Source organism: Sturnira hondurensis, unplaced genomic scaffold (assembly GCF_014824575.4).
Source record: "Sturnira hondurensis isolate 20B ecotype Veracruz unplaced genomic scaffold, ASM1482457v3 Scaffold0006437, whole genome shotgun sequence".
Taxonomy (NCBI): Eukaryota; Metazoa; Chordata; class Mammalia; order Chiroptera; family Phyllostomidae; genus Sturnira; species Sturnira hondurensis.
Genome location: NW_028079068.1, coordinates 8,383,474 through 8,405,862, shown reverse-complemented (window position 1 = coordinate 8,405,862; position 22,389 = coordinate 8,383,474). Strand labels below are relative to the sequence as shown.

The following is a 22,389-nucleotide window of genomic DNA, read 5'->3' as shown; positions in this document are numbered from 1 at the left end:
GCCTGAACCCTACAAGCCAATGTCATGAAAAACAACAACAAAAAAGTAAAGAGATCATTTCAGATAGACAAGGTTTTTCAATCTCAGCAATAACTGACATTTGGGACAAGGTAATTCTTGGTTGAGGTTTTCCTGTGTATTGTAGGATATTTAGCAGACATCCTTGGTTTCCATCCACTAGGGGCTAGTAGCAGCCCCAGCTGTGATAATCAAAAGTCTCTCTAGGCATTGCTAAATAGCCATCTTAGGGCACCGGACTAGAGAGACAGAATCAAATATAATGTATGGGCTTTGTTAAGATCTTGGTTCAAATAAAAAAAAGATGGTTATAAAAGACATTTGGAACAATTAGAAAAATTTGAATGTGTCATTAAATATATTGAAGTGTTCATTTTTCTAGGTCTGAAAAATGTTATTGCCATTATGTAGGTGAATGCCTTTAATCTTAGGAGGCGTATATGCATTATTTTGAGTGAAATGTCATAAGATATTCAACCTACCTCCAAGTGCTTCAATGGATGCAAACGTACATTTATAGAAAGAGATAAAGCAAAGGTGACAAAATATTAACAGTTGGTAAACCTAGGTGAAGTGTATTCATTGTATCATTCTTTCAAACTTTTTAGTTTGAAAATTTTCAAACTAAAAAGTTGGCGGTAACTTCATTTTATAAAGAGTTAATCTCATCTCCAGTGCCCGACTCCTTATTAATTTAACGTAATGCCAAGAACAGGTTTGTTCTAAGTGAACCCGGAGCTCATTCTGTGTTGCCTGGACAATGAGCTAGCTCAAACCAGGTGTGGGGCGTTGGGGCTGAGGAAAAGGGCTGCTCCCAGCCTGAGGAACTGTACACAAGCTCAGCTTCCCATGGGACCCACGGGCTTCCTTTCTCTTATGTAACATCCCACAAGACCAAAAATCTAGGTGCCGGGCAGTTTGTGTGTGTTTCCCAGGCAACTCTGGCAAACAGCTGGCACCAAAATCCAGGCTTCCTGGTGCCAAGTCAGTCTGATTTTTCCATTTGCTGATAAGGCTACTCTCACATTTGTTCCATACAAGGAGACCAAAAGAGGGGTGAAGTTCCCTTTCCTGGAACACTAACCTCTCTGTGAGGCCAGCAGGTCAGCCAGGAACAATGAGGATGGGGTCTCCATGCCCTCCCTTCTCTCAATGACCTTGACATTGTAAGTTTCCTCTTTCCACAGTAAAGCCTAATTTTTTAACCTGTATCATATGATGTAGAATTCCAATGAAGCCCTGGTGCATTAAGGTGGCAACTCTAGGGAGCCTCTTCTTGCAGGAGAGCTAATATTTAAAACATAGCCAAAACTCAGAAACTAAAAAAGAAAATGCCGACAAATGCTTTTTGTGTAAAACATATAAAATGTTTATATGGTAAAAATGAACATGGCCAAAACAAGAAAAAATTGTAAACAGAGCAAAAGATAAACAGCACAGAAGAAAGATTATTTGCAACCCAAGAGAAAAAGTCCATATTTCTTTATTATACAAAGAGATCTTGGCCTTGCCAGGGTATGTCAGTTGGTTAGAGCATCATCCCAATATGCCAAGGTTGTGAGTTCAATCCCCAGTCAGGGCACATATACAAGAATCAACCAATGAGTGCATAAATAAGTGGAACAACAAATCAATGTTTTTCTCTCTCTCTTTAAAAAATCAATAAAAATTTAAAAAATGTAAGAATCTTAGTCTTATGAGGAAAAAATGAAAAGGAAAAAATGGGCAAAGATTATGAACAAATATTTCATAAAGAAAAGAGTGGCAAAAATGACTTGAAAACCTCTTAACTTCATTAGTGCTTAGAAGAGTGCAAATCACAATAATGTGATACCATTTTCACCTGTCGGAATGATAAAAAGTTGAAAGTTTTATAAAACTCAGTGTTGGCAGGGGCATAAATACTTATACTTTGCCATGTATAATGCACACATTTTTGCCCAAATTTTTGAGGGGAAAGTAAGGATGCACATTATACATGGGTATGATGTTCACATGCCATGGATATAATAATGGGTATAATAATCCCATGATAATGCACACAAAATGTGGGTGCATGTGATACATGGCAAAATATGGTAAACATACTATTGATGGAAAGGTGGATTGAAACCATGTAGGGGCTACAATTTCAAAACACTGAATCTTAAATGCACACATATTTTGACCTAGCAATTTCACTGAAAGGAATTTATTCTACAGATAGAGTCATACAAGTTCCCAATGACCTATGTGTAAGAATATCTATGGGAAACTTCTTAATAATAACAATGGATAAATATGATTGAAATGTTCATCAGTGGGGCAACAGTTCAATAAACTATGGCATACACAATGATTAAAAGATCTTGTAAGATCTGTGTGTGCTGACATGGAAATATTTCTGATATGTTATTAAATGAATAAAAGCAGGGTACTGGGGACATCACCACCATACTTACAGCACTCCTGACATCAAGCAGTTCTCTGTGACCCATCTGGTTGCCCTATAGTTTAATTACATTTGACACTATCTACCTGGAGACAGTGTTAGATCCTACATATTAAGGGCTCAGTCCCACAAGAGCTCCCCACTTCAGGTGCCAGTGTCACTGTGAGTCCCCTGGTTACCTGCAAATTCTGACTTGGCTACTAATTGAAGGTTTGTGTGACCTCCTCCCCCCTGGATTCAGTAATTTGCTGAAACAGCTCACAGAACTCAGGGAAACACTTTGATATATTTACCAGCTTCTTATGTAATAAATGATCATTTAAAGGATACAGAGGAAAAGCTAGACTGGGTGAGGTGTAGGAGGGTCCCCCCCCCACAGTTACAGGAGCTTCTCTGTCACTGTGAAGTTGGATGGGCTGCATCGCCATCCAGCTAAGTGCATGTGTTCACCAACCTGGAAAGCTCTCTGAACTCCGTACTATTGGGAATTTTTACGAAAGCTTCATCACATAGCTGTTAACTCCATTTCTAGCCCCCTCTGGAGAATGGGGGGTGGGGCTGGAAATTCCACACAGAACTCAGGGAAACACTTTGATATATTTACCAGCTTCTTATGTAATAAATGATCATTTAAAGGATACAGAGGAAAAGCTAGACTGGGTGAGGTGTAGGAGGGTCCCCCCCCCACAGTTACAGGAGCTTCTCTGTCACTGTGAAGTTGGATGGGCTGCATCGCCATCCAGCTAAGTGCATGTGTTCACCAACCTGGAAAGCTCTCTGAACTCCATACTATTGGGAATTTTTACGAAAGCTTCATCACATAGCTGTTAACTCCATTTCTAGCCCCCTCGGAGAATGGGGGGTGGGGCTGGAAATTCCAAGCTTCTAATCATAACTTGGTCTCTCTGGGGACTGGCCCCCACTCAGGAGCAATTCAGGAGCCCACCTCACTGGAACAAAAGACGCTCCTCTCACCCAGGAAGTTCAAGGGGATTTAGAAATTCTGTTTCAAGAGGCGAAGACCAAATATTAGAACAAAAGAAGAATGCTCCTAGTGCACTTATCACTTAGGAATTTACAGGGGGTTTAGCTCTGTTCCAACTGGGGGCAGAGACCAATACATATATTTTCTATTATCTCACAATAGGGCACTGTATATTACATGATCTGCTTCATGTAAAAATGGTGTGTATATTGTATATGCTATGTGGAAAGAATACACAAGAAATAGTTACCTTCAGATAAGAATGGGAGATTTTTCTTTCCATTTTAAACTTTCTTGATGTTTGAATTTATTTTTATGTTGGTGTCTTACTTTCAATAGTTGCCGTGACTTTAAGCAAAATGACATATAATGAAACCAATTTTACCATAGGCTAATTGATATAAATAAAAGTTCCTAAGGCGTCTCATCAATGTTATAATGAAACACCTCTGAACAAAACGACATTATTCAAGGATCTGCTGTATATAGATTGTGCCCTGAAACAATTTTCAAAATGTCAATCAGTGTCCCTTCTGATACTTTTGCAGAAAATATTTTAATTACTGAAATAGGATGAGGCTGTATGCAGGTAAATTGATTTTAGCTGAGGATGCTAATATGCAGATAACAGTGAGCCACTGCAACTAGGTGTATGATTTTTAGAGCCTGGCAAGACTGAATCCCAACTTTCTTAAAGCAGTTTCAAGTCATTCAACCTTCTTAAATTATACTCAGGACAAGCAAGCCTTCAGCAAGGCTCCTACTGGAAAGCCTAGCAACAAAAAAACAATGAGATGGGAAATTTTCTTTCTCCTTCTCCCTCTCTCCTGAGTTTCTTCAAGAACATGGAAATTAAGATATAAACATGATTCAGAAAGTAATGAAATATAAAGAAAATTTGCAAAGGTGCTTGGATGATTCCTTCTCTTTATAAATGTACCATATTTGTGTCTGGCTGATTCTTTTTAAAACACCCGAGGTACTAATCTGAGAGGACAGCCTCTATCAGGGGAGCAATTTCTGTTCCCAGTGAAGTGGCACATTCAGTTCCTGGTGCAGGCCCACTGAATTCCTATTAGTCATTTCACAGCTGTATCTTGGGAAGAGAAAATCTCAAACGCTTTTGGCTTTCACAAGTAAACTAAAAACAAGGCCTTCCCTCTTTTCGAGCAGTTCCTGTTTGTTTACACATTTCAAGTCAGTAAAACTTGTCTATCTCTGTGGCTAATGCTCCTAAATGTTTTAGTTTGTGGGCCGACCTATCTACCTGGTTTCCACTTACTTGTACCTTGATTTGTTGCCCTAACATAGCAGGTGGATGCTGGGTCACCCAACCCACTTTGTCATTGAATTGATGATGCAATTTTTGTTTGGTGGTTTATGATTGTAACGTTGTTCGGGGATAGTGCTTAAAAACATAGGTCACCTACCAAGTGAGACACTGGCTCTGATCATGATTTGCTTGTTATTTTTTAGGTTGCTTAAGGACATGGGAGGAATGCACAAATTTGTTCTTGTTAAGAGTTGCTATGAATACTGAAGGTGCATATACAAGATTATTATTATAGGTTGGATTCTGACAGCTGGCCCTGATTTAGTTATTTCCTCAAGAAGACACTCTGAACAATTATTTGAAAGCCTTCCCTCTGCAATTACAATAATAATGATGATGACTCTGCAACTGAATATGCAATTCAGGGTGCATACATTCAGCTACTGTTTTTAGCTTGTTTCTCTTTTTACATTGATATCAGCTGCCCGTTGTTGGGATTACTGAAGAACAGAGAACCATTTTCTATTGAGGGTCACTGAACTCCATGAAAAAAGTAAGCTACGGCCAATACAGGAAGTTGTAAGAAAAATAATTGTTAATATTTAAAGGGTGCTAACTATGAGCAAGTTTTTTCTCCTTGGAGAGAGAAATACAGCCCTTTCAGAACTCATCTGCTTCTAAAATTAACAACAAAATATCTTATTTAATATTATAAATATCTGACAATGGTTTTGTTCTACAGTCAACTAAGGAGATGAAGTGCAAAAGACGATGAAATGGAGACAGTGTATGTTGTAGGTAAGTGGGGAGACAAAAATAGATTCAGATGCTGAAGGCACCAGGTGATGCAGGGTAATAAAAGACAAACAAACAGTAACAGTAATTGGACAGTAACAGGGTGGGAGAGCAGCAGGTGAAGGAGACAAGTGGAGAGAGGAAGGGGAAGAGGAAAATGGGTAAAGGAGAGGAAAAAGACTCAATAATGCAGGGGGGGAGATTAAAATACATTTATATGTGTTTTAAAGATGACTGTGGAAGTTCTAGAGCGTGGCGATTTATACCATCACTTGGTACCAGTTTATCTTTGACACGCTGATAAACGACTACAGTTCACAGCTCTTTAAGGACTTGAATCATATTAAATGTAGATTTGTGAATAAGGTGGGAAAGTTGAAATGGAAACCTTGCAAAGTAGATGTGCAAGCTGGCTGCCATTGCAGTATCAAGTTTCTCGAAGCAACTTCTCAGGAGAAACTCCAAAGCAAGGAGCTCAGGTGTCAGTTACCAGCTGACAGACTTCCTGCCTGTCGTTACCAGGCTTCCTGCCCGCCACTATGCTAAGACATAAGTGGGAAAAGTTCTCAACCTTGGCTGCACATTGAAATCTTCTGGGGAATTTGTATCAATGTGTAGGCCCCACCCCTAATAGGTAACTGGTTTGGGATGTGGTATGGGAGTTTTTAAAGTTTCCCATGTGATTCCAATACGTGGTGGAGAGCGAGAGCCACTGATTAAAGGCTTCCCTCCACATGTGCTCACCAGAATCCCATTGAATGCTGCTTTTTTTTTTTTTCTGGGCTATGAGAGCAGTGACCCAAACAATAAATTGGTTAAAATTAAGTCAAAGGCCAGAGGTTTTCAACCTTTGTGCTACGTATTTAGTAACTGGCATTGCTGAAAATCGGTTGTAGAGGTTGGGGGAGGGCATCATTTTGAGCTCACTTGGAAATGTACAGGAGGCAAATCAAAATTATCAACATGATCAGAAAGATCTATAAAAGTTTGCATTTGAGGAGTGATTTGATCTGATTCCAACATTCCGAGGGCAGCTGGTGTCTCTTTGAAGATAAACTTCAGTTGACCTCCTCAGGCTCATCTGAGATGTGGGGGGACCAGGGAAATGGTTTGCTTCTTTTCTGCGTGTGTGTTGTACTGTATAGCTCAGCGTCGTCCCTCATCTCCCATGTCCCTTTATTCTCTGACCTGCTCTCCAAGTTGGATATGGTCTCTTTTCTAGTGTGGAGACAACCTAGAATTTGTGTCGCCATGCTCTCCTGTTTCTGTCACCCCCCAATTCCCTCTGTGTCAGTAACACTGAAACTTGTTTAACTAGCCCATAACCTGTGCTAATGTTCTCAGGAGGTAAAGGTAGGAAAGGAAGCTGTCCCCACTCAGCCAGGTCCTTTCATGCCAGGCAACAGATACATATTTCCATTTACAGCGGCCTTCCAAAGCCAAGGCTTCCTAACTCAGGATGGGATTCTAATATGATGACTTTCATGTGAAATGGGAAGAGAGAGTTGCCTCAATAGACCCATAGGGGCCAATACCTATAGAACAAGATTATCTCTAGATTATTATTATTTAGACTATTATTATTATTATTATTTAGATTATTATTATCTCTAGATTCTATTATTTTCTGGGGGGTAGCTTTAATTAAAGAAATATATTTGGCCTGTGGCTTAGGAAGATAATGCTATTGCTACCACCACAATGACCACTGTTATTACTTTATATTTTATATGATAATCCTTTCTGACTTCTTTATGTTAGCCTATGTAATATCTGACTATGTATTTGACTATAAGCTCCTTAGTAGTGAGGTGTATGCCCAGCACCTTGCACATACTAGATGCCCAATTAAGTGATCACTGAATGAATGAATAAAAGTTTAAGCAGTCTAAGCCCTGGCTGGTGTAGCTCAGTGGATAGAGTATGGGCCTGTGAACCAAAGGACTGCGGTTCAATTCCCAGTCAGGGCACATGCCTGGGTTGCAGGCCAGTTCCCAGCAGGGGGCGCACAAGAGGCAATCATACATTGATGTTTCCCTCTCTCCTTCCCTTCCCCTCTAAAGATAAATAAATAAAATCTTTTAAAAAAGCAGTCTAGGCAATAAAGATGAGAGGAACCAAGATGAAGTTGGGGTGGGGGGGGCGGGGAAGGGAATGAGAGGAGCTGGTTCTGTCTCCTCCTTCACAAAAGATCAGGTGTGTGAAAGGACAAAGTACTGACATATCCTGATTTAAGAATCCCCTTAACCTCAAACATTTCTCTACCCAGAAGACGGGATCATTTTCTCCAAGCCAATTCCACACTCTTCCCAAAAGACCTTTTAGTTTCAAATGCATTAGGAATCAGTGTTAATTGCTTTTTGGAATATTATTTTGTCAGTTTCATTTAGATGTGGTCATTTGCAAAGCAACTCCCAGCAGCTGACAGATCATCCATAGCTGTGTGGTGTTCAGACATTTCCTGGGATCCCTGCCCACCTCCCAGGCAGCTGGCAGCGCTCACCAAACCAGGGTATGTGCTCACCTGGGATGAGCTTGGAACCGGAGGAGTGCTTTGTTGTGTCTGGGAATTTTAAATTCTGGAAGGGTCAATGCCCAGCCTTACTTAATCTGGAAAATAAAAGTGCAGTAATTCATAATTTAAGAATTAGCAGGTACTTAAAGATCACCTGGTCCACACTAGGTGATTGAGGAAATAGCAGCTCTGACAGATTCAATGACAAGGTCAGCTGACTGGTAGCCGGGAGGCTGGGTCTAGAATTTATATTCTTGGTGTGGCATCAAACAGTGAGCTGGGGTCCTCTGGATTTATGCCTGTGCAGATGGAAGTGTTTGAGTTACTGTTTCTTTTTGAAGCTCTCCTCTTTGGCCCAAGACTTCTGGTCCTCCTTCGCACATGCTTCAAGGTCACAGCTCAGACCGACGTGTTTATTAAAAACTAGGCACCTAGGAGAGGAATCCTTGCCAGTTCCTGTGCCCTGGCTCCAACCAAGCTCAACAAACCAAAGGAGGGATAAAGTGGTCGCTGAGACCAGGAATTTCTAGGTTTGGACGTCAACAGGCGAAAGGGTGAATTGTCGGATTTCTCCAGCAGGCTGAGGCTGCTGCTGCTGCCACCTCCTGGGAGAAGGCAGACCCAAGCTTCGTCTCCATGTACACCTATGCCTTGGGCCAAGGCCCCAGGGACTGACTCTCCTTTGTCCTAACAAGAGACTGGCATTTGTGTTTTATCTGCTCCTTTTGGCAGTGTCCTGCTCAAAGAAGTGATTTCAAACAATAACAACGTTGAAATGAGTTAATACAGAAACCATGAGACAACAAGAAGACTGAGGCAGAACAGTTAGCGTTAGAAATCCAAGTTCTCTCTCTTGGCCTCCTGAATCCTGAATCCCAGGGTGGTGTTAGGACTGCATACGTTTGAGAATTGTTTAACGAAGAGGGCACAGGGGAGTTTGGTGGATTTCAACCTCCGAGACTCTGATTTGCTTGCAGGGCTCTTGTGAGGATTAACTGAGATAATGCATGTAAATTCCTGACCTGCGAGAAATGACCAATGGGAATTACACTGGGACAAGTTCACTTTTCTAATCCTGGGGGTGATTTTCTTCATTTGCTAACTGGAAAATAGGTTGACAGCCCCCTTGCCATTAACTCTTTTTAGTTTCCTGATCTATATATGATCCCTAAGCAAATTCCTTTTATTTTTAAAACATATCATCATAAATTAGTGCTTATGGGCTGAATGCTCGTGTTCCCCCAAATTTCCTAGGTCGAAGCCCCAATCCCCAAAGTGATGTTGTTTGGGATGGGGGCCTTGGGAAGTAATTAGGTGTAGATGAGGTCATGAGGGTGAGGCCTAGTGATGATAGCAGTGGCCTTACACTGGGGGCGTGCTAGACAAACTCTGTTGCTGTGAAGGAGATTCTGGTGAGGGCTTAGGAAGAGGAGAAAGATTCTATCTTAGAGAATATGTAAATAACCATGTACAGAATGTCCATAGAGATATGGACAGTAAAGACATTCTCGTCTCAGAAATGTGGAACACAGTGTTGGAAACTGGAGGAAAGGTGACTTTCGTTATAAAGTGGCTAAAAACTTGGCTGAACTGCATTTGTGTTCTAGTGTTTTGTAGAAGGTAGAACTTATAAGTGATGGAATTGGACATCTAGCAGAGGAGATTTCTAAGCAAAGTGTTGAAGTGGCTTGGTTCTTCCTGACTGCTCATAGTAAAATGCAAAAAAGAGAGAGAGAGAGAGAGAGAGATAAATGAATTGGAACTGTTAAGAAAAAGGAACTGGAACTTAAAGAAATGGAAATTTCCCAGCATGTCCATATTACAATGAAATGAGAAAGCAATGTTTGGAGAAGAATAGCTAGACAGTGGCTAACTGACCATTTGATAAGGAGATTAGTGTGGCTGTGAATCCACAGACCTAGTCGCCTACCCTAGCAGGCCAGACACCTCCCATTCAAAGCCTTGGTTGCCAGGAACTGTAGGGGTGTGACTACCACCAGGTAGAGCCCTGGGAATATGTCTCTGGCCTGGCAGAGCTATGGGGACAAGGGTGGAGTGGAGGTTTTCAGAAAGTGGGGGAAGGAGGGGTCCAGAAGGCAGAGCATCAAGAGAAAAGGGATAATTCTCCAGCCTTGAGATCTCACGAAATTTGCCTTGCTAAATTTTCGACCTGCTTGGGACTAAAAGCTCTTCCCTCCTTCCCTCCCTATCTCTCCCTGTAGGAATGGGAATGTATCTTATGCAGGTTTGGCCTCACAGGCTCATAGCTGGAAAGGAATTTTGCCTCAGGTTGCATTTCACCCACATCAGATTTAGAAGATAGTTAGATGAGACTTTAGACTTTATAGACTTTAGAGTTGATGCTGAAGTAAGTTAATACTTTGGGGGTTGTTGGATGGAATGGATGTATTTTGCATGTAAGAACATGTATTTTGGGGGGCCAGGGGTGGAAGCGAGAGAGTGGCCATCTGTAAACCAGAAAGAAGACTTTCACCAGATACTGAATAGGCTGGTACCTTGATGTTGGACTCTCCAGCCTCCAGAACTGTGAAAAATATTTGTTGTTTAAACCACCCAGTCTATCGTATTTTTGTTATTACAGCCTCACCTGACTAAGCCAATAAGTGAAAAGGAATTCAGGAGAGACTAAGATTCAATTCATGAGATATTTCTTGAGAATCTATCAAATGCTAGTAATAGAGGATATAAAGAATAATGTAGGTGTAGACCTGAAAATTTCCCATTAATTACATTATGGAATAAGTGACTCAGAATTAGGCATTTGAGTTCTAGATTCAGATATATAAATAGCCCAGTTGTATAAGGAAACTTAGGCATAACATCTAACATATTTGGGTATGAGTTTCTTCATCTGTTGCATAATACTATTGTAAAGGGAAATTCTTCCGTGTACAGCACAGCTTGCCTAGGAGATAAAGTACTGAATACTGTGCTATGCTTCAACTCTCCAAACCAGCTATAGCTGTTAGAGAAACCATGACCTTTGAATGACCTTAATAAGCTAAAGTAAGACCCTTACATAACCTATCTGTTTCCAGACCTATGAAATATGGGGTTTGTTTTAACCAGTCATGCACAGAGCTATGGATTTATTCCAGCCTATGTAGAGTGTTTGTCTTAATCTTTAATTACTGTAATGACTCCAAAACCCATTACTAACAATTAAAAAAACCTTCTTTCTCCTTCAGCCAATTGATATATTCCTTTGCCTGGAAACAAAATCAGTTGTATTTGTTTTGCTTTTAAACTCTGGTGGTCTTCATTATTTGACAATATCTTGTATTTGCATAGGATCTTATAGTTTACTAAGTCTCTTGCCAATTGAGAAGAACGGGATGCAATCAAACAGGACATGCTTTTGAACCAGAGATTCTGGTTCTGTCACTGATTAACTGTATTTCTTTGGATACGTTATTGTTATCAGTTTCTTAGCTGGAAACAGAGGGCATTCTGAAATGGGGCAATTTTGAGAGGTTTAATAAGGATACTATATATAAAAATGAGAGAACAGTCCTGGCTGGTGTGAGTTAGTAAATTGAGCACTGGCTGGAGAACTGAAAGGTCACTGGTTGGATTCCCAGTCAGGGCACATGCCTGGGGAGTAGGCCAGGCCCCCATTTGGGGGCGTGTGAGAGGCAACCAATTGATGGATCTCCCCCACACTGATGATTCTCTGCCTCTCTTTCTCCTTCCCGTCCCCTCTCTCTTAAAGTACATAAATAAAACCTTTTTTTAAAAAAGTGAAAACATGCTGGGAAACCACAGGAAGCAAAAAGTGGGTGGTTACTGGAACCGAGAACCAGAGAGAGCTGTGAAGAGGCCACTTGGGTGGAGGACTTGTTCCCTTTGGTTGTAAGGGCCAGTCAGCCCCGACTGAAGTGACTTTGCAGGCAGGGAGTCAGGGGAACGAATGCCGGGGTGTCACTCTCTTCCCATCCACACCTATGAGGATGGGGGTGGGGAGGGTGGTAAAAGTGAAGACAAGAATTATTTGACCTGTCTGAGTATTATTTTTCTCATTTGCAAAAGAGGTAATAATAATATTTATCCATCTGTGAGAGTTTCTGTGAGAATTAAATGAGAACTTACAGCAGACAAGCCCTTTCCCTTCACTTGTTCTTCAAAACCACGGTGTGAAACAGGAAAGACAGAGTTTATTCATTCACTTTATAGAGGTGGAAAATGAGACTCAGAGAAGTTAAGTGACTTTCCCATGGTCTTGTTGCTAGAAAAGTAGCAGAACTGGGAACTGAAACTGGGATTCTCAAAGTATATTCTAGGGTTCTTTCCCTAGACTATTCTTATACTCCTCCATCTCCTTCTGCAGAAGGCTGACAGAGATGGTTTCTTCTATCTAGAGCTGCTATACTGGGAGCAATGGAGACTCGGCCTCTCAGAGAAAAATTCACCGACCCAGGAATCGGTGACAAAGCCAAAAAAAAATTGATTGGGTAGATACGAAAAAGGCCACATGCCTATGAGGTAGCTCTAAGATTCTGACCGATATAGGTGCCCACATTGGATGCTTGGCAATTCCACTCGGATATCCATTAGGTAGCCCCTATACAGTACGCTGAAGTCAGAATTCTTGATTCCTTCTCCTTCAAAGCTGTTCCAACCCTAAATCTTCCCCTCTTGATGAAAGCATCTACATAGTGGTGCAAACCCAAAACCCAGGAGTTATCCTGGAATCTTTTTTTCCTGCCCTCCCTCCCTCATCAGCAAGTCTAGTGGGCTTTACTTCCAAAATACGTCAACCACTTCTATTTCCTCTGCTAGTCCAGACCACCGTCATTTCCGGCCTGGTTAGTATAATAACCTCTTGTCAATTCTCCTTTACTCCAATCCATCTTGCCTCTCTCCAACCCATTTTTTTTTAATCCTCACCTGAGGACATTTTGTTTCCATTGTTTTTAGGGAAGGAGGAATAGAGAGAAAAAAGCCTTGATTGGTTGCCTCCCCATACATGTCCAGACTGGGGACTGAACCTGCAACCTAGGTATGTGCCCTGACTGGGAATCAAACTTGTAACCTTTTGGTTATGGGACAATGCTCCAACCAACTGAATAACAGGGACCAAGGGTCTTTCTCTCTTTCTTTTCTCCTTTCCTTTTCTTTCATTTCTTCCCCCCTTCCTTTTTCCTTCTTCTTTCTTTCTGAAGAATGATCTTTACAAAATGTAAAGTAAATTTTGCTGTTCTTTGGCTTGAATCCTGTCACAGGTCTCCCCTTCACATTTCCATGTCCTAACTTCTTACCAAGACGGTTAGGACCCCATTTGTTCTGATTACACTCTCCTTCTCCATCACTATGCTGCACCAACACTTTCTTTTCCTTGAACACACCAACCCCTTCCCTGCAGTGGGCCCATTGTGCTGGCTTCTTCTGTCTGGAATGATTCGTATCCAGCTTATGCGTGGCTCGCACTTTCTCATTATAGAGGGATTAGCTCAAATATTACCTTCTTTTTTTTTAAAAAAGATTTTATTTACTTATCTTTAGAGGGGAAAGGAAGGAGAGAAGGAGAGAAATATCAATGTATGGTTGCCTCTCGTGAGTCCCCTGCTGGGAACTGGCCCGCAACCCAGGCATGTGCCCTGACTGGGAATCGAACCGTGATCGTGTGGTTCGCAGGCCCGCGCTCAATCCACTGAGCTACACCAGCCAGAACCAAATATTACCTTCTTAGAGAAGCTTTCCTTTACCATCCAATGTAAATATTACTCCAGGGTAGTCTCTTTTTAGCACCTAAAATACACAAACTAAAATTATCCAGTTAATTTATTTGTTATATTTATTATAGGTTGCCCCACCAGAATGTATGCTCCACGAGAGCTGTGTCCTCGTCTGGCTTTTCTGTTTATCCCTGTTTCCTTAGCATTTAGGACAGGGTCTGGCACATCACAGCCTCTCAATAAATTTTTTTTTTTTTTTTGCAGGAAAAGATAGTGAATGGTGACAAACCAAATACAGTTACTTTCTCCAGGAAGTATTTACTTCGAGAACCATACTGGGATTAAAAGTTGAGTAAAGATGACTGCTTGTTGATCCCCCCAAAATGATGGTTTATTATTCAGTTCTCCATGAAGCCATCAATATGTTCCAACATTTGAAGGGGGAGGGGGGACTAGAGGGACTAAGTGGCTATGGACAGTTTCTAGGACTTCCCCATGTTCCTTACAATAAACATCATCCACTAAGGTAATGCCCCAAAGGCAGAGCAGGTAAAGGTGTACCTCCAGGAGATATGAACTACTAGCAGACTCCTGCAAATGTTTAAGTTTCTTTAGTTTTCTATTTTATTTTAACATTTACCCAAATTTTAGGTTCAGTCTCACATCAATCTATATTTACGTTACTATGTGAGGGCTTTACATTATTTTACCATCTGTAAAATCTGTGCTGTAGGAAAGCCATGCTATCCTGAGTCTTCACATTCTCTGTGGCAATCATACCCCAGGGATGTATGTTTGCAGTCTGAGAAGCTCTGGCATTCTTATTGCTTTGTAGCCCAAGTTCTCTTTTAATACAATCCACTCGTTCTTCAAGAAATAGTTATTGAACAACTACCATGTGCTAGACGCTCTAACAGGACTGAGGATATAACTGTGAACAAGATAGGCATCACTTTTAACTTTCTGAGAGTTAGAGTTTAGTGAGAGGGAATGAGAAATAAAGAGGAAATTAAGGTATGTTGACATGTTTGCTAATATAAGGAGGGAAACTCAGGGTTCCAAAAGAAATGTAGAAAATGGCATCTAACCCCCAAATAAGTGATGAGGAATGATTTTCCAGAATGAAATAATCTGAAAAAATCAGAAGGAATAAGCCTGGTGAAGAATGGGAGAGAATATTCCTGGCTTGGCTTATACTAAGCCCTGGCCAGGGAGAACACAAGTTATAGGAGCCAATTCAGCATGTTAGTTCAGCAAGGCTGGAGGTAAAGAGTGCAAAGGAAAAAGGAGGAGGAGGGAGGGAGACAGAAAAGGCTGGAGAGATGACCAAGGCTGACTATGAAAGGCCTCTGCTAAGGCCTTTTGATGTTCCCCAGAAGGCACGTAAAGTTGCTGAAAGTCATCTTCTGTTCCCCAAAAGGAATAGAAAGTCATCTAGGAAGAAGTGACTTACATGTTTTTGTTTTTAAGATCACTCATACACCATAACTCCATGTCTACAAAAATCAAGGGCTCTATTGACAATAGGGTAAGAGGTGTAACTAGCAAGTGGAGCCCCAGACTAATCCCACTGAGTCATTAATCTTCTCCCCTTTTAAAAGTGTCTCTTTTCCACAAAGATAACCGCAGCTCATCTTTGGGAAGAACCTCTGGCCTCTCCCACGGTCTCTGGACTCCCAGCTGGAGTCACTGGGGTTATCAGGTTCCCTCAAGGATCACATGCTGCTCCAACATGCTGCGACACTGAAGGCACGTGTGATTTGGAAGGTTGACATGTTGTGGCCTTTCTGCACGTATTTAGCATCCCTGGCCTGATATGCTAGTTTACCCCTATGGAATAACAAGTCAGAAAAACATTTGAGGAAGTTTGAGGACAGTTAGCGATTCCGATGGGAAGAGAATACAGCTCTCGAGGTGTTTTTACTCCCTTGGTCTTTCACTGAGAAACTCTGCACGAATTTTTCACTTCCCGGGTGGAGATGAAGACACTGTCTAGTGAGGGACAAGTACTTTGGTGACTGCAATGGCTAAGCCAAGGGATAAACGTGCAGACAGGTACCCGATGGGAGCACTATCAAAGCTGCCAGATACTGAGAGCAAGAGTTCCTTTTTTGATAAGAAGCTGGTATGGTGCCCATATGGCATCCAGAGCACAAGGATCGTTAATCCCTCCGTGGTCTCTGTCTCTCGCTCTTTCTGAACGTTTGGGCTAAATGTCTGGCAGAATGAACAGTGGGCAGATTTAGCAACTGGAAAATTGATGTCGCACTGCTACCCCAACTCCGTAAGGAATTTTTCTGTGGTGGTGGCGGCGGTGGCGAATGTCGTGCCTGAGCAAGCCAAGTCCACAAGAGTCATAGGAAAGGGCTCACAACAAATGTTTACAACGAAGGACCCAGAGCGCGGTGAGAAGACACGCGAGCATTTCCTTTTCCTGTCCCGCTGTGACTCTGGAACACGGGGACAGGACATTTAAAACCACGACAACTCCAGAGGGAAAGGACACTAGCTATTCCGCTCCAGTTCCCTTCAGTGCTGTGTCCTGACAGGATTTATAACTCGGAACGGGCAGTGGTTTCCGAAGTCGCAAAGGAGTCCCTTCTCCAAGTTTGTCTTCTCGTGTTCCTTCCCTTCCTTGCCCATAGTTACTATTTATTTCTTATCATTATATTCTTGGCTTTTCCCTTACCTCTGCTTGTAAGACAAGTCCTTTGCGCCACTCGCTCCAAGCCCCGCAGGGAAGCCCCTCAGGTGCTCACACTCCAGTCCCCGTCTCAGTAAGTCACTAAGGAGGGTTCAGCGTCGGAAAGTCCAAGGGAATCCTAGATCCGCGCGCGTCTAAGCCCTCCTTGCAGCGGTAACCGATGCGATATCTGGCTTGCAGATGGCTGAGGTGGGCCGCGGCCCCTTTAAGGTCAAGCCACGCCCCTCCCCTCCTGCTGGTGCGGCCGGCGGTCGGTGGCGGCCGCTACGGTGCTGACAAGATGGCGGCTGGCGGGGCTGTTGCTGCGGCGCCCGAGTGCCGGCTTCTGCCCTATGCGCTACACAAGTGGAGCTCCTTCTCTTCCACCTACCTTCCTGAGTAAGTGCCGGGCATTAAGCTGATGCTGCCCTACTCTTCGGTGTAAACTCGGCTGCGCCAGGCGGGCAGTGGAGGGCGCCGAGCCGAGAGGCCCAGGCGGGGCCTGGTGAGGGGACGCGCGGCCTCCAGAGCCAGTCCAGCCACTGAGTGCGTCGTCGGCCTCGGCCTGAGGGAGGGTTTAGAGTGGGGAGAGCAAGGTCGCGGAGAAGGGGAGAGTTATGTGGCGGGTTCGGGGCGCTCGCACCGGGAGCCGGTGATGCTGCGTTCGGGGTTTGGGGGTAGAGGAGGGCTTTGGGGCGGGCGGCTCCGGGAGGTGGGGCATCGGTCGGAGCTCTGGGGGTCCGGGCGACGGACAAACTGGTGGAGGTCTCCAAAGTCGTCCGAGCTGGCCGGAGACGGGGGACAGATAGTTCAGGCAGTTGCTGCTGGCACAAAGTGTAAAGCTGAGACAAGGAGTTTTGGGGGCGGGGGGGGGTGGTCATTAAAAGTGATCAGCACCAAAAGAGTGGTAAGAGTCAGGGAGGCTGAAAAATTGTGGAATCCATCCGAATCCTTGCAAGTGGGGGGGACACTGTAGGATTCGCAGGGCTCATTTTTCCGCCCCCCCGGCTGGTAGTTCGGCAACATAGGGAGTGGGTGAGGAGGGACATTATTGAAGAGTTCCATTCTAGTATGGCTCAGTACGTGGCTTTATATAGGCACAGGCCAATTTCTCAACCCAGAAACTCGAATATAGACAGAAAAGTGCAACTTTAATGAACTTGACTTCCAACCTTGGCTTGGTCTCCGACTCCAATATAGATGTTTAAAAAGCGTTCCATTGCATTACTACCATTGCACATGTGGTCCATGATACATAATATATTACATGTTTTTCTGTAGCAAATCATCGGAAATGTCAAAAGTACTTTAAAACAGCATTTAGTTATCTTTAACTTATTTTTGATAGGAGGAGCAGATTTAATGCCAATTTTAAATACAGAGAAACTGATTTAGGGAACTGTGCAGACCCTGAGGAAAAGTGACAGTTGGCCCCTGGACCATCATCTCACTAACAGATAATGGTTTTATGAACAAAACAAGTTACAAATAATACATTTTTATATTACTGAAAAATGAAGCAACTAGTATTCAGAGTTTTCCACCTGCATTTAAACAGTTCTTCACGTTTTTTCAAATTTGTTTCCTCTAGTCAAATCTGTCGGGAAACTCAAAATGAAGCTGTTGCTAGAAAACTCTAACTTGACTGCCAGGCCATTGTCCTCTTCACCAGGTCAAGGGTCTGCAGTCAGGCCTTCAGTGCCTGACAAGATCTGGTTCAGTGACGGGGGGGCCAAGTGACCTGTGGTCTGATCTGGCCTGTGTGTCCTATTGATGGCTGCTGTCTGGTTGTGACCTGATTGATGCTGATTGAAACTTTTAATTTGAAGGTGAGCCAGGCACACATGCTAGCCCTCAGCTGGAGTTGAAATGTGGTCCTAGGTACTTGGCTTCAGATTTTCAGGGCTAACAAGTTCTTGAACCTAAAGAGAATCATCATTTTCCTCTGTCCAGGTTAGGCTCACAGACAGTTGGGAACTGGGTGGCATTGTTTGATCTAGTAACTGGAGACATTTTCCTGGTCTTAAGTTAGGCCACTTTCAGGATTTCACTCCTTTAAACTTCTAGTGTAGGAGTGAGACTTGGATATCACAGGTCCCATCTGAGTTACTAGTACATTTCAGGTAGGAAATGATTTAGTGGGATGGCTACTTTGCTGACTTAAGTCTCATTATCGTGGCCCCAGAGCACTAATTTTGGGGTTAGAAGGCAGCTGTTTGGAGTTGGAGAAATCTGTTAATTTTTCTCAAATATATTCATAAACTAGCATCTAATGCATATTTAACTTCCAGACACTTTCATTTACACTGCTTATGATAGTCCATTGACTTATGTAGTATAGTTTTTCTTTTAAGGCACTAAACTATTATAATGGAAGAGTAATCTGAACTTTTTCTTTCTTTCTTTTTCTTTCTTTCTTTTCATTCTTTTGTAGTTGAGTATTACAGAGCTTGAGTTGAAGAGTTTTGGTTTTGTGTCTGCTGGGTTGGTGTGTGCCATACCTAAATAGTAAAACTCTTTTGGTACTGAACTTCTATTAATTTGCAAGTAAGGATGTTACAGCTTTGTTTGATAGGAAGTGTAAGAAGGGATGGACTTTCCTTACCTTTGTACTGAAATCCTAACAGCAACAGCTGTATTGCTACTGGTGTTGACAGTCACATTAAGTAAGGTAAGTAGATCTAATACTAAAGTAAAACCATTTGTTGAAATTGTATACAGAGTAGTAAATATTTATTCATTTATTTATTTATTTTTAGACAGAGGGAAAGAAACATCAGTGTGTGCTTTCCTCCCACATGACCCCTACTGGGGACCTGGCCCACAACCCAAACATGTGCCCTGACTGGGATTTGAACCAGAGACCCTTTGGTTTGAAGGCTGGAGCTCAGTCCACTGAGCTATACCAGCCAGGGCTGGATTTTGATTTTGTGAGTCACATTTGAAAAATAGAACACATTGTGAGATTATTTATTTGGTCTGTAGACAATGGTGGTTATGCCTATGAATTTGAGGATTCCTTATAATCCCAAAGGCTCCTATAACCCAGAGCATTGGAGACTGTCACATTTTTTCTTTCCCTTCCTTTTCTTCCCTTTCCCTAAATTGAGATTGGACATTGGTCTTGTTTGGGAACCTCACTGGCCACTGAAAATAATGTTATTATCAGTCTGGTAATCTTAGAATTTTAGAAAAATCAAGATAGCCACGATAGAGAAAAATATCATGAGGTGGATGGAAGGACTAGAGATTGAATCTGTAGAGCTAGGTCCTATGGGTTGGTTAAAAAGATACCACTAACTATTGATTTGGATATTTTGAGTATGTCGGCTATCTTCCGTGTGATATAATGTTGATCGCTCTCAGTTAATGTCTTGATTTGATTGCTGTAAACTTCAATTGGCCTGCCAGACCATGTAGTATCATCTAGTGAGAAATCTCCATAATGAAACTTCACAAACCACTTTTGACACATTTAATCAGTCACAGCACCTTCTCCATACACTGCACAAATCTTTTTTTGTGTTTCAGTTGTGTTTTTACCTTCCTTGAAATAATAAAGAAAACATAATATGCTGCAAATGTCATGTATTTTCTTCCATCTTCAATATTATGATGGCTACACAAAAATTCACCAGTTTTGATAAATTTTTTAAAAAAATGAATGCTGATATGACAGCTGTCACAATACAGTGTAACAAAATTGTTTCAGATGAAGTTAAAGACAACTAAGTACTACTAGAGCCATCGTACGGAAAAAAACAAATAAGCTTTCTGGCCAACAAAGGACTTAGATCTTTGTGACTTTGTTAATCATGGTTATTAACATGATTCTTTTCGAAGTAGTACTTTTTATCTTGACCAAATGCTGTGAGGTTTTACATTGCATAATTTATTTATTTATTTTTTTGCCGATAGGCAAATAGTTCTATTATTTGCACTGACTTTTTGGTAAATGTAGTGGATTTTTAATAAATGATTTTTGGGTCTGATACAGGGACTTCGTGATATTTTACATATAGATAAGCTACATTTCAGCTACTTGTGGTGATCTGAATTTGCTGTTTTTCAGTCACTCAAAAATCATTTTAATCTTAGAGATGTAGCTCCCAGCACCTAAGATCACAGTGATTTTCTTTGTATTTGTAGCGTGACTCTTTTATCAATTCTGAAAACATTCTGAGATTCTTCAGATATTGTTTCTGCTCCATTCCTTTTCTCCTTCCCTCTGTGACTCCAAATAAATCTATATTATACATTTTGTCATGCCCCATTTGTCCCTTAGGCTTTTCTGTATTTTCTATCATTTTTTTTTTTTCCTTACTCATTCTGGATAGGTTTTAGTTGCCTGTGTTCCAGCTCACTAATTCAGTAGTCAGCTTCGCCCAGTCTGATTTTAATCTCATCTATTTTTTCTTGATTTCTATTATACTGTTTTTTTAGTGCTAGAATTTTTAGTTGATTTCCCTTCCCCCCATGCCCTCTCTTTAACAACAGATCTAATTCTCTGGTGAAAGTCTCCATATTGTTGTACATTTTCTTGAACAGTCAAGTTACTTTAAACTTGCAGGGGTATTCAGCCTTTTGGTGTCTCTGGGCCACACTGGAAGAGGAAGAGTTGTCTTGGGCCACACATCAAATACACAAACACTAGTGAAAACTAATGGGCAAAAGAAGTTTTAAGGAAATTTACAATTTTGTGTTGGGCCGTTTTCATAGTCATCCTGGGCCGCATGTGGCTGTGGGCCACGGGTTGGACATCCCTACTAGTAAAGTTTGTGTCTGAAAACTCCAATATCTGTATCATCCGTAGGTCTGTTTCTCTTGTCTTTTTCCTTTTTGTTAAGTGTCTTGTTTGTTATAGTAATTATCATCATCATCATCATCTTCTGGTAGACAGATAGAGTAGATCACTTTAATAGGCAAAAACTAAGCTGACTTGAGGTTGGTATTTAGGTTTTGTAAACCTCTAGTTTATCAATTTCGGTAACCCTGCAGGGAACCCAGCTGAGAACTGGATTTTTAATGGGCCTCTCCTGCCTTTGTCTCTCCAGCAGCATGGGAGTCCTGAAAGCTTCTCTTTGCTTTCTTCTGGCTTTTTTAGCCTCTTGCACTATGCAGCTTAAGAATCCACAAATGCCTCTAGAGGAAAATCAGTACACAGTGTTGTTAGCTTTGTTCTTTTGTGCCTCCAATCGTTAATGGAACCTTGACTTCTTAGGTCCTGGATGTTAGTTAGGCAAGATCTAGCTACCAAATTTTGTTTCCTTGGCTCCATGAAATTGGAGCGCAGCTGACTTTTCTGCCCCTTTGTGGCTGTCCTTTCCTGGTTTCTCAGTCCCTTTCTCTGTGCCATTAAAGAAATTGATGAATGAAATGAGAGGAAGAAAGCTGCAGAGTATGGAGCTCCCTTTAATGAGTTTTTTTGGTGTTGCAGTCTTAGCTTGTGAGAAAGTCTCTGATACCTTCTGTGTTATACAGCCTTTCTAGTTCTAAGAGGGAATATTGTTCTGTTCCAGGTTATTCTGTCATAACAGGAAGCAGAAAACCGTGTTTAGTTCTTATAAAATAGACTACCATGTCTTATAGATTATGAATTTCTCATGATTATATTAATGCAATAATCTAGCACTTGAGTCCCATATTTCTTTGCTCAGTGTGTTTTTTTTGTTTTGCCTTCTGATACTTTTACCTGCTTATTCCTAGTATCTATTTGGAAAAATTATGGAGTAAACATAACGTTATTTGTTAGCAATTGTTATAAGTACTTATTGACAGAATTAAAATAAGATTTTAAATCCTATTTTAATTCTCGTTTTTGTTGATTTATAAGTTGCTTTGAGACTTATTTATGAAGTCCCAAAATTGAGTGTTTAATCTTTGTGGAAAATATGTACTTATTTTCCCTTCCTATTAATGTGATTTTTGTATTATCTACCTTTTTACTAGAATTTTCATGGGAATATTATATTTATGTTACAACAGTATTTAGA

General features: G+C 41.5%; 1 protein-coding gene and 2 long non-coding RNA genes across 5 annotated transcripts in view; 1 reads left to right on the top strand and 2 right to left on the bottom strand.

The window, feature by feature from the left end:
• The window catches only part of LOC118989140 (uncharacterized), a 43,209-nt gene extending 26,645 nt beyond the window's left edge, over nucleotides 1-16,564 (bottom strand). The window contains exons 1-2 of the long non-coding RNA XR_005066955.1: nucleotides 16,403-16,564; nucleotides 8,027-8,112 (exon numbers count right to left, since the gene is read on the bottom strand). This is a non-coding gene — a long non-coding RNA (uncharacterized LOC118989140). The remainder of the gene's footprint in view (nucleotides 1-8,026; nucleotides 8,113-16,402) is intronic.
• MKLN1 (muskelin 1) overlaps nucleotides 1-22,389 on the top strand; it is a 337,548-nt gene that overhangs the window by 153,218 nt on the left and 161,941 nt on the right. The window contains exon 1 of one of the 3 annotated variants that reach the window (XM_037049179.1): nucleotides 16,657-16,795. The exons of the other annotated variants lie outside the window; for them this stretch is intronic. Within the exon in view, the coding sequence (XP_036905074.1) occupies nucleotides 16,698-16,795 (98 nt within the window). The 5' untranslated portion in view covers nucleotides 16,657-16,697. Of the gene's footprint in view, nucleotides 1-16,656; nucleotides 16,796-22,389 lie in introns of those variants that run through there. 3 annotated transcript variants of the gene reach the window in all.
• Nucleotides 10,742-14,085, bottom strand: LOC118989141 (uncharacterized). The gene is made up of 2 exons (XR_005066956.1): nucleotides 13,720-14,085; nucleotides 10,742-10,943 (listed from the first exon to the last, which is right to left on the bottom strand). It is a non-coding gene; the product is annotated as an uncharacterized LOC118989141 (long non-coding RNA).